This window comes from Styela clava, chromosome 12, assembly GCF_964204865.1.
Source record: "Styela clava chromosome 12, kaStyClav1.hap1.2, whole genome shotgun sequence".
Lineage (NCBI taxonomy): Eukaryota > Metazoa > Chordata > Ascidiacea > Stolidobranchia > Styelidae > Styela > Styela clava.
This window is the reverse complement of record NC_135261.1, coordinates 10,446,306-10,458,715: the sequence shown is the minus strand read 5'-3', so window position 1 is coordinate 10,458,715 and position 12,410 is coordinate 10,446,306. Positions and strand designations below refer to the sequence as shown.

At 34.3% G+C, this 12,410-nt stretch overlaps 1 protein-coding gene across 6 annotated transcripts in view; it reads left to right on the top strand.

Annotated features, from left to right (window-relative positions):
- LOC120329225 (dmX-like protein 1) overlaps positions 1-12,410 on the top strand; it is a 51,196-nt gene that overhangs the window by 15,510 nt on the left and 23,276 nt on the right. For all 6 annotated transcript variants that reach the window (XM_078118880.1, XM_078118883.1, XM_078118881.1 and 3 more), the window contains 13 exons: positions 131-279; positions 1,137-2,184; positions 2,344-2,584; positions 4,054-4,155; positions 4,613-4,742; positions 5,548-5,652; positions 6,390-6,525; positions 7,032-7,235; positions 7,591-7,816; positions 8,736-8,901; positions 9,747-10,107; positions 10,846-11,016; positions 11,674-11,732. In XM_078118880.1, coding sequence (XP_077975006.1) covers positions 131-279; positions 1,137-2,184; positions 2,344-2,584; positions 4,054-4,155; positions 4,613-4,742; positions 5,548-5,652; positions 6,390-6,525; positions 7,032-7,235; positions 7,591-7,816; positions 8,736-8,901; positions 9,747-10,107; positions 10,846-11,016; positions 11,674-11,732 — 3,098 coding nt within the window. The remainder of the gene's footprint in view (positions 1-130; positions 280-1,136; positions 2,185-2,343; positions 2,585-4,053; positions 4,156-4,612; positions 4,743-5,547; positions 5,653-6,389; positions 6,526-7,031; positions 7,236-7,590; positions 7,817-8,735; positions 8,902-9,746; positions 10,108-10,845; positions 11,017-11,673; positions 11,733-12,410) is intronic.

Below are 12,410 nucleotides of genomic sequence, written 5' to 3'. Positions count from 1 at the left end.
GGAACAAGACTTATAAAATTCTTAAAAAGGGGTCTTGCTCAAAAAGTTTAAAAACCACCAGTCTATAGATAAGATATAACTCGTGTTTCTTTTTTATACCTATCCAATTATCCTTTATATATTTCTCCAGCTCGTTCTCATCGCAATACAGCTACAGCAGTGTCTACCGATTCATCTGATGATTCATCAGATAATGATAGTATGACAGATGATGCCTCGGACATGTTTTTTCAGAAATTATCATTTTTAAATGTTTCATCGAAAGAACTGAAATCTCAGGTATGTTAAAAAACTTACATTTGAATTATGTTTAATAGTGAAAAAAAAATATTGTTATAATTTGTCTTTTTTTATATAGTTTGTAACAGGTGCTCCAGAAGTATGTGTACCAATATGGAGGTGACTAATTTTGTTCGCCTATTTAACATCAAGTTGTGTAAAAGGACTGAAACCTATGGTCAGGGGGATATTCACTTGGCTAACACAGACAGTCCTGAACTCGTAATAGAACTAAAATAAGGAAAATCGGAATAAAATTATGGCCCAACCCTAACCTTGTAGTTGGTAAACACACCATGGGAGTACCCCAAAAACATTGTCAAAATATGTCTTTTCTCGTATGGTTTGTTCTTCGTTATCATAAAAAATTCCTTTTTCCTATTTATCTTTTTACCAGACGGTGCTGACTTGAATTGTTTTGAGACTCCTGTTAACCGATAACTCTGTCAAACATAAACCTATTTTTAGCTCATTGCAATTCAGTGATTGCGCACAACTCCTCTATCACTATACTATATTCAACTTATTTTTAGACTAAGTTCAGGGCTTTGGCCCATTATTCGAGCAAACTTATATACCAAAAAATGTGTGTGAGTCAATTTAATGCATTTTTAGTTTCCGCAAGAAATTTTGACTTTGTTTTTCTTCTAAGAAGTTTGAAATTTTTACTCAAATCTTTGAAGAATTTGAAATTATATCTTTTTGTTCAATTTCTTAGTTTGAGAAGTACTAAAAATACTACTTTAACTAAAATATCAGTAAAAGCATGCTAAACTCTTCAGAGCCCTGATTATCAACACCCTTTCCTTAGTATTGTAAATATGACAATCACTCATTTATAAATTTTCCTTATTCAGAATCTCAAGCATCCACCTGGAGAAAACATATCCCTCGCAACTGCTGCTTCAGATCCATTTTCTCTCTCCGTATTTCATCGCATTCAAGAATTGCCGTATTCAATTTTAACTACAAGCGATAATGGAAAAGTCTATTTCTGGCGAGGCATGGCTTCAATTTTTCGGGGTCTAGAGGAAATGGAAAACGTAACATGGGAACCATGGGATTCTAATTCTCCAGAAAATGCTGAAAAAGATGAGTCTAATATCATCCAGTCGCAGATTTCTATTACCGGAATGCCGCTTGTGATTAAAATGGCTCATTGTTGTTTATTAGCTTGTCTTTCTACTGATGATAGCGATGGACGAAGCCTGTGTTTCGTATCAATTTTTGAGTCTGTGTCAAGCGGTGGGTCTATATGGCGTCTTCAAGATAAAATTTTAGTCGGAAAAGTTGATTTTATTGCTTCACAACGTGTTCATTTAGACTGGCTTTCTCGTGGTGACGGTACATTTTTGCTGACGGTTAATATCGGACGGAAAGTGAAAATTTATGCTCAGTCACCAATAGGTATGCAGTGGGAAGATGTCGCCGTTTCAGAGGCCGTTGAAAACGATAAACGTACGCCATCGATTCGACCTTTACTGAAAAGACAAAGCACGCTTGATGCAATGACACGCCAAAAATTACTCGGATCTTACAAAGCTGGAAAAAGAAAAAGTTTCGAAAAAAATCAGGAGGGGCAATGTTCGCCTGAATGTGACCACTTGCTCCATTGGTCACTTCTTTCTGAAATCGCTCTTGGCAACTCAGCAGGACTCTCTGCGTCAAATCTCGCTCGACCAATGGTGTCCGATCCTCAACCAGTTATGGTTTCATGGGTTAGAGATGGTCTGTTGCTAATAGCAACTGAAACAGAAATGCATGTTTTCTGCCACTGGATGGAGCAAAGTGACACGATCAAGCCCTCCCAACCAACTTCTGGAGTTCTCTACGGAAGTGCTTCACTGAGTCAGTCAACACCTGAAGGATTATGTCAATATTTAATGCAAGAACCTGATTCGCAAGGTATGTGGGATGATTGCTTTATTGTTAACACAGTGAATTTCAAAATACAGTGATAACTCGGTACCGGTAGTCGAACGATTTGACAGTGTTTTGCCTGTCCAAAGTCTGACAATATTTTCAGTAAAAATGTTTATCCAACTGCGAAGCTTTATATTTCAGGTTTCTCTGAATTATCTACCAATGCTCCAGTGGTCAGTCTGATGACCGTTGCAGATGTTTTGAGTCCTTGTCTGCCTCAATATCATCCTCTTGTTTTGTCTGAACTGACCAATGGTGGACATTTGGACACTGTCAAACACATTTTAATCAACCTAACCATGATGATCAATGGACAACTGGAATCAAAAAATGATGTCATCCAAGTAGAACCAATTAAATTGAAAAAATTTCGACTTGATGTGTGAGTATCATTGTAACATTATAATAGATTGCTTGGGTTAAAAAGCAGGGGTGTGCAACCTTTAATACTGGAGGGCCAGATACAAATGACGGGGTGAAACCGTGGGCCGTACCTTTATTTATTATGGACTTTCTAGCAGTTGTAGGCACAACAATTTTAATTATTAGCTGTTAGGGCATTGTAATCTAATAGCCATAGATTGGACTCATTTAGACACTGCGACACGAATTTTTAGAGTTAGAACCGGATTGAACTGAGGCACCTTTGCTGTTTTTTTAGAGACTGCGAAATCGCCATGTTTTTCGTTTTTAAAAGGAAAAATTCTATAAAGTTGAAAAATGTTTGCGTTCTGGTATAAATAAAGTTGACAAATAAGCTGCGTGCGAGTAATTTTATAACCCAAGTTTGCATTACATAACAATATCTGGATTTTTCCGGTTCAGCTAGTTTGATCTAGTTAAATCTGGATTTTTCAAGTTTGAGCTGGTTTGATCTTGTAAAAACTGAATTTCGCCAGTTTGATCTGGATTTTTCAGTTTAAACCATCTGGATTTAGCCAATTTGATCCGGTTAGATCTGGATTTTGCCAGTTTGATCCGGTTGGATTTGGATTTTTCCAGATTAAACCGGTTTGGATCTAATAAAATCTGGAATTTTCTGGTTTGATCCAGTTGGATCTAGATTCTTCCAGTTTCAATCAGTTTGATCTGAACTGAGGCACTTTCTGGCTGTTTTTTAGAGACTGCAAAATCATTTTTGTTTTCGTTTTTGAGGGGAAAAAATTTAAAAGTTGAAAAATGATTTGCATGGTGGTATAAAATTGGCAAATAAGCTGCGCACAAGTAATTTTAAAATGATATTTGGCAAAGGTGTTAGGATAAATTCGACATAAAAGTTTTTTGAAAAAACTGAATAGAATGATCACATTATTGTGTCTCTGTGAAATTCTCCTATAATATGCAGGGTGTTGGAGTATGTTGGACTCCTAGCCCTCCGAAAACCCAGCTCAGCTCCACCTTCTACTCTGACAGGTCGGAAAATAAGTTTTGACCCTCGACCCCATCTCGACATTACTTCAATAAAACAGGGGAAATTCAAAGATATAATTCTGATTTCTAAATCTGTCCCCTCTGCAGATAAAAAAAATTTGGTGCTCCCGAAGTATGCGAACCAAGATGGCGGACATCGGAACGTAACATGGGTAACAGGTTAGGGTTAGGCGATAATTTTTTTCCAATTTTCCTTATTTTAGTCCTATTATCAGTTCAAAGACTAGCCAAGAGCCTCCCGTAGTATTTATACCTAAAATTATGGCCTAACCCTAACCTAGTACACATATTACATTCCGATGTCCGCCATCTTGGTTCGCATACTTCGGGAGCCCCAAAAATTTGAAATATTCTACAATAATGTGGAGCAAAATTCAAAATAATTTATTGGTCCTTATTTCACCGATTCTTTTTTTTCAGGGAGGATTCAACTAACGATGAGTCACAAAAATATCATCTTGCTCCTGTTCTACTTCACGATTTATTAGATGATGACGGCAGAATTAATGAGAGAATGGCATAGTAAGTTATTATGATTTTTCGGTATTTGATTCCGTCCATATTTATGAAATCTGGAGAAATATTGAAATATCAAGAATATAAGAGAACAGAAATATCTGTGCAGAAATATCTGTGCGTAGGACAACCAGGAAAATTTAAAAGAATAAAAGAAAAATCCCAAAAAGTTAGGAAAGAAAAAAAACGAATAGAAATGAACTTCCATCTTGAAATATTGGTTATATTAGTTAACTAGTCTTGAAAAGTAGTCACAATTTCAATAACAACATTTAAAAAATAAATAAATTGGTCTTTCCATGTTCAATTATTTGAGCAGGGGTTCAGAAGCTTCAAGTCATTAGATTATAGTCAATATGAAAACTATTTTGAAATTGTACAAAATTTCTTTGACATACAAAGTTTCTATTTAACACATGAGAAATGTGGATAATTTTCAAAAATGGCTAAATATATATTTTAGCGTATCTACATCGGAAAAAACAAAAGGTTCTGTTGCAATTCCATCAAATACTAAATTGAACCAAAACAACAAAGAAGCTGATAATGATTATGGTGAATTGTTCTCTACTTCTCTAATGGATGATGATGAGGTAGGTTGGTTTTTTACTCAGCTAAAAACAATGAAGAAAAATTATAAAATTCATGGTAAATTGATAGAATTCAGGATAGGATTTACGGACCTCCTGAAGTATGCGCATCAAGATGGCGCACAACCTGAACTCAGGTTGTGTACTAGGTTAGGGTTCAGGTTATGCACATCTTGGTGCGCATACTTCAGGAGTACCGGAATGGCTGTATCATATGACGAACGGCGGCCTCTTGTTTGATTACCAGTCCATGTCGGGTATGGGATTAGTTAGCATGTTTTTTTGTTTTCTGTACTACTTGGCCAATTTTGAAAAACAATGACAAACAAAATTTCTGTAGTAATTTAACGAAAGAAAATATCATCATCATTACTTATCTTTAGGGAGAGATAACCTAATCATATGGTGGTGACATGCTGCCTATTGTCTATTTACCAGTTACATATCCTGATTTATGTTTAGGAGAGGTTTACTAGATATACAGATGTTATCAGCATTGCAAAAATTCAGAATTTGGCATGAGTTCGAAAAAAGTATGAAGAAAATTTTTAATATGTACAGAACCTTATTCTGGAAGAAATTCCTATTATATTCATTCTTGATGCATTTTTAATTTATCGTATGAACCCTAAAAATCTCATCCACGCTTGTTTATCTCTTCTTCAAAATTTTCATTTAGAAACCAAAATTGAAACCTCACTAATAAGGCAATTTTTTCATGTTTTTCAGTATTATATCGAGAGAATTAGGTGTCAATATTTACCGTATATTGACCTCAAACTGATATTTTTTACTGTTCTTTACTCAGGATGGATTAAATCTGATGCTGGATAATGAACCAAAACAAGAATCAACTGACCTGATTGATTTGTCTCAATTTGAACCTGGATATCTGGGACAAGAACATTGTCAAGTGAGCACATTATATTTTTGAAACTAGTAATTGTCTTGAAAAAAATTTTTTTTTTTATAATCGCGAATCTCTACTGATCGAACTCATTGTAACCTAATATTTGACTAAATGCCGTAATATAATCATGATATTGCTGTATAATTAAACAACTCTTGAATTTGCCAAAATGTCCTAAATATTTAAAGTGTTTAGATATAAATATATACTGTATGGTCTCACATATAAGCCGAGCTTAAAAAATAAAAAAAATTGACAAATTAAGAGGTCGACTTATACCATGCTAAGTTCTCACGATAGCAGCGAGCATGCGCACACACGAAGCAGCGCTTGGTGCGCTATAGCAGTGATAACATTCTGTGATTGGTTGTCATACAAATTATAGCTTGTGGGTTTTGTAGGGTCAGCTTATGTGCAAATTTTTATGAAGTCACCGTTTTAGGGGGGTCGGCTTATCGTTTTATATGCCAAGGTATATGTATATATTGACTGTTTTGTGCTTTTCTTTCTTTTCAACTTTTCCCCCAATTTAATGTAGCAAACCTCAATAGCCATATTGCATTCCTTTTATTTGAGTTTGATACAAAATTGCTATTTACTTGTCAATTCTGTCATAAATTACTATAATCAATGCAATGGGACTAATAAACTATGACTAAGTACTTTCTGGTCATTTGATTTTTGTCATCTTCAACATAAAATAGATTTTTCCATAACACTATATTGCTATTTTGTATTAGGTTCTACATAACTACTTGTCAAGAAATTTGCTACCTGGTTTGAGTAGTCTTGATCAGATGGAATTAATGGCAATTGCTGATACTGTTGCTAATGCAGTTCATTCACAAGTTACATCTGAAGTGGAAGGAGCTGGAGGTAATTTCTTTATTATTTTTTTTTTTGACTCGTCTGTCACTTTAAAAATTACATGTGCAACGAGAATAAGACTATGTTATATTCTAATAGTGTGCTATTGTAAAATTCCAATTTCTTTCAATTTGAATTTAAATAATCTAAAATGTTTTATCTCACAACAAGATGACAAATTTCACAGAAAACTTTGAGTGACAGACATGGCCCAAATAATTAATACTAGTATCCAGTATTTCACGTATATTTTAAATATAAATACAGTTTATAAAAAAACGTACATATATGTATACAATACATTCAATATATTTAATTTCAAATAATCTATTGGATTCAGACATCCCTGCCTGATGAGAGTAATATTCAATTTTTAAATAACAGATTTTTTGAAATATATAACTTTGAAATTATTGAACCAATTTTTTTTATTCATTCTCAAATTGAACGCCTCTGTTTTTTCACGTTGTAAAACTACTTATCAAATTTTTGAAGTTTTTGAACTTGCTTTGTAGGTATAGGAGTTGCTGCTGGTGGACGAGGTTATGCTTCCTCTGGCAATACTGCTACGGAATCTATGGATTCTTGTGGATTGAGATTTGTATTTGCAATGCATAATCATCTATGTTTACTGAGATCATTGCCTGCACCACAACGAGCTAAATTACTTAGACAAGGACTCGGATCATGTCATTTTGCATGGGCTTTTCACTCTGATGGTGAGTCTGTTAGACATTGGATGGTCGAATGTTTTCGCAACCCCCTGGAACTAAGATAAAAATAAAGTAAAATTTAATAATTTTGAAAAAAAATAACAAAATCGACGATATCTTTAATAAGACCGATGTAATTGTATATTCTCACACATTGAGATTGAATCTTGACTCTATTTCGTTGTACTAGTAAATTTTCATTTATGCGTCTATTAATTGCTCTGTACCAGAACACTAGTTGCTAGGCTAAGTTTTAATTTTTTTATTTTTGTGATTTAAAATGCTCTTATGACGATATTTTTTTCATAGTTATCGTGAGTGGTATAACTATAATATAATCATAATAACGTCTTAATCTCAGCTGAAGAAGAAATCCTCTCACTCATTTCGAGTGTACAACGAGGAGCACCTGAGTGGGAAGAACTTCGATCATTTGGTGCAGGATGGTGGATACGGAGTACTCCTACATTGCGGAGACTTATTGAACAAACTGCCAGAGCTGCCTTCCAGAAAGAAAGCAATCCCCTCGATGCAGCAATATTTTATATGGCACTAAATAAGAAGAATATTATCAAAGGACTCTTCAAGTATGATCTGTATTAATTTTCCGGGAAAGTATGTCACTTGTAATGTCTGTATTTATATTGTAGGCCTATGCAATTGTTTCTCTGTTTTTATTTTTATTTAAAAATAGCCATTATTGTATTGACGTATTTAAATACTGTATTTTCCGAATAATACGCAGACTCTGTGAATAAGTCGAGTCCAGTTTTCGAAAACCGAATTCAAAGCAAAGCGTGTTGTTTCCATGATTTACTACACATGACGGTATCGGTAATTACATTCGCTTTTGATGCACATTCAAATGCAGCAACTACAAATATAATAATCACATTGGAGATATTCCAGATTCACAGTGTGAGAATGCTGATTCACGAAAACTGGCAGGAAGACACATTATTGTCCCCCTTTTTCTGGTATTTTCTGGTCGGAAGCTAATAATAAGTCGCCTCACAAAAGTAAAATAATCTGAGCCACCCCAATAAGCCAATGCCAAAAATTAATTTCCAAAAATCAGCTTATTAGCCGGATAATGTAACAAATTTTTGCATACATCTACAGATCAAATTATTCAGAATATTCCAAATCAAAATTAAATACATATTAGAATTCTATAATACATCTTATCTTGGTAGAAAGTGTCTGAAATATTCTGCCCTTCGCATTTTTTATATACTCCACTAATACTGTAACAATTTGCAGTAAAGGTTGTAATATATGTGATTCATTTTACATTCTATTGGGTAAAAATTGTAATTTCATTGCAAAAAAAGGTCAAATTTTTCATGTAAAATAGTAAATGAAAAAAGAAGTTTTACTAAATACCCTTTAAATGGCCTAAATTCTGAATTTTGTATCAACATAAATTTTTGGATGTACCTTTCTGCAGGCGAAGGTGAAAAACCTGATTACCTGTAAAATTTACATTTATCATTTCTATTTCAGGTCCACACATGATGACAGGATGACACATTTTTTTTCTCAAGATTTTTCAGAAGAACGTTGGCATAGAGCTGCATTGAAGAATGCTTTTGCATTGATGGGAAAACAGAGATTTCAAGAAGCAGCTGCTTTCTTTTTACTTGCCAATTCAGTTCAAGATGCGGTGGAGGTAATTTCAGATTTAATTTCTGTTAGTATGGTTACAAGTTAATGATTATGCCATAGTGATGATTTATTTTGATTGAGAATTTTGCAGATGTTAGTTTTTATACTATCTGGTTAATATTTCGATATTCATAAACTTAAAACTTACTACTATAATTAAACTACCTTTTTAAATACTGTGATACCGAGAAATTCCACCATTATTATACTCCGGCCCATCGAAGTGTTTCATCCACCCATGAAAATAACGTCATAATGACCTCGATTAGTACATTGTGCTTCTTAATATTATATAAATGTTCGCCTAACTGTTTTTCATTCATATCTTTTTATTTTAAGTTTTGAGTTTCTGGCCAAGCTTCTGTAATTGGCCCACTCAGAAAAGTAATTGCCCATTCCTGCATTAATGGGTATAATGGTTAAACATAATAGCTTAGAAAAGTGTTGTCAGCCTTAAAGACCCTAGGTTTGAGACCGACCCAATCTAGTGGTTCTTTTCAAGTAAAATAAGTTGAGCTTATCTTTAAAGTGTCACTTTATACCAGTGGGACTGATTTAGTATGGCCTGCCGAACTTGACTGAAATAGTTAGGAAATAGTTTAACACACTGCCAATTGTTATGTTATTATTACAGTTTAGGCAGGTGTATATTTGTAACAATCTTAATTATATGTACCAGTCCGTCCCTTGTGTTGGCGCTTTCTCCTCCCGGCCCACAAATATCCTTCCGCTTCTCATCTTGGCCCCGGGTTCATCAAATATGGGAACCACTGCTTTTCACACACTGCTTCCTTCATCTTATTGACTGACTTATTTTATCGGACATTTAGATGTTACATTACTTTTTAGGTTTGTATTGAAAAGATGGGGGATTTACAGCTCGCTTCAATTATTGTACGTTTATATGATCAAGAAAAATCATCATCTGCCTATTCTGAATTTCTTCAAAATTACGTCCTCGGAGGCAAACAAGAGGAAGCAGCGACAAAAAATAAGAAGATTCTACCGGATCCTTTCATCCGAAGCATGGCAAATTGGCAACTAGGATCTTACGACGAATCATTGAAAACGTTGCTCGATAATCGTCGACGTAGCTTGGACGAAACAGATTTATCTCATGTCAACATCACGGATATTTTCAATTTTTATAATTTCTTAAGAACTCATCCTCTCATCATGAGACAAAAGAAGATTGATCAATCTCAAGCAGGTATTTAAAACTTCTTCAATATACATTAGTCATTCAGAACACATCCCACGCTGATAAAATGAAAGCGACATAACAATTTTAACATTGGCGCTCATGTGGACTGTGTTCATGCAGAAATTTGATTTTTCACATAGTTTTTATGAACCATGTTTATCATGTTAAAAACATGGAAAAGTACCCAAAAAATTATTTATTAATAGGACCCAAGTACACGATGAACGACAACCCGAAAAATACAAAAAAAGCAAATTCTTGCTCTGGTAAACACTGTTTACATAAGAGCTAATGTTAAAATTGTTTTGGTTATGCCACTTTTATTTTAAACGCATAGGATGGGATTCGAATGAATAAGGTCTATTGAGTAAAGATCTCCATGCTAAATATTTTTATCTATATCTCCCATTTTGTCTGATGTCTTTCAACCATTACCTACTGTTATTTTATTGCAAAACTAGGTCTATTTCTATAGCTTATGCTATGTTAACGATGTTTTCAAGTCTTCTATCAATACACTTTCAACTGTGTCTAAGAACTCACAATCCTTGCTCTGTGCAAATTTTTATAAAAAACTTGTTTAATACAGTGTTTCCTAACTTTTTTTGTTAAATTCCTCCTTTCGATTATTTCGGAACTCTTTATTCCACCCCATCTATACATAAAAACTAATTTCATTCTTCTGTATATTAATAATTCTTAGATATAAATACAATACATGTATGGATTTTTTCTGATTGACAGTATCCAGTGCAGACCAACAAGTAGACGACAGTATAACACATGAAGAAAGGATGCTTTTCTTTGCTACTGCAGCAACTCATCTAGATGCAGGATGTCCGTTACTTACTCTAGATGTTCTATCTTCTCTACCTCCTCTCATACAAGAGGAGAATGGACATAGTGAAGACAAAGGTATATAATAGGAGTATATAAAGTGATGGTTGATGACTATTGATTAGCAGTGGACCTTTTCATCAATTTCCTTTGTTTTTGTTTAACTAACAGACCAGTTGTGTTCAAATTTTTTTTTAGTTAATAATTGAAATCACACACAAGACTATTATTTTCATATGATCTCAGGTTCAAATCCCATCCCTCCCACCTCACCTAGATCGTAATAAATTGGGTAAGCAATGATAAATAGGTAAAATAACAGTTCTTCCAAATAATGGTATCTCAGTACATATCGTCAGAGACCAGTGGCAGCTTGTACGAGGCATTGTTTTGAGCAAACGGCATACTGCTGAGGGGGCCATTTCCACATACCTGTACACTTTTCTTTCTTATCCTATGGTACATGATATATTCAAGATAGGTTGAGTGAATTGAGTGTTCTAGATTTTTCTAGTTTAGTTAGAAAACAGTACATATACTGGAGCTCCAGAAGTGGCTGAAGATGGCGCACAACCTTAACATAGTATGTCTACCAGTTCATGGTTCAGGCTGTGCGCTATCTTGGTGCACATACTTCGGGAGCGCCCATATATGTTTTTGTATGGCTTCTTTACTATTTTCTATCGATACTGTTTCTATGAAAAATTGAAAAATGTTTTTAATATTCAATTTTAGGTACTAACTCTCAGCAAGATGTAGCATCTGACTTATTCGACACTCGACCTGTTGCTAAGGTAATACAACTTAATTTAGATAGCTGGTGTCATAAATATCTACATTTTATACCAAAGACATTGTGTGTATGTAACTCTTTGTGTTGTGTGTATGTAACTGTAACTTTTAGCGTGATATGGATTATGATTTGACTATAAATTTACATTAGGGATGGGCCGGGATTCGAATCTGGACTCGGATTCGAATCGAATCCAGGCATTTTTTGGACTCTGATTTGATTTCGAGTCCACGTCGTTTTTACCGAGTTTATAATCAATTCTGTTTTTACTAACTTACGCCTATGTTCGTACTTTTACCCCTATGAATCTCACTACATACCTTAACTAGTTGAAATTCAAGGTTAGATATGTAACAATATCACTCGTGTGTATTATAAACACTCCTAATAAAAACGACGACAGATATCCAGATAATATAACGCAAGTTAAAAACTATTGATAGCTTATAACAATGATGCGCCAGTCGCCTTCAAACTATCTATTCTTTTTGGTATACCTGTGGTACACGATAAAATATGTGTTAACGCAATATTTTTGAGTTTTCGATTTGCGTAAATAAATATGAAACATGCTCGGGAGCAACCCAAGGGGGAATCTCATCAATACCTCTTTTAAATCGAGTTCATTACGTGCAATCCTTTCTCTAAAAAGGGAGCAATGGAAAGCATGGAGCGTTTT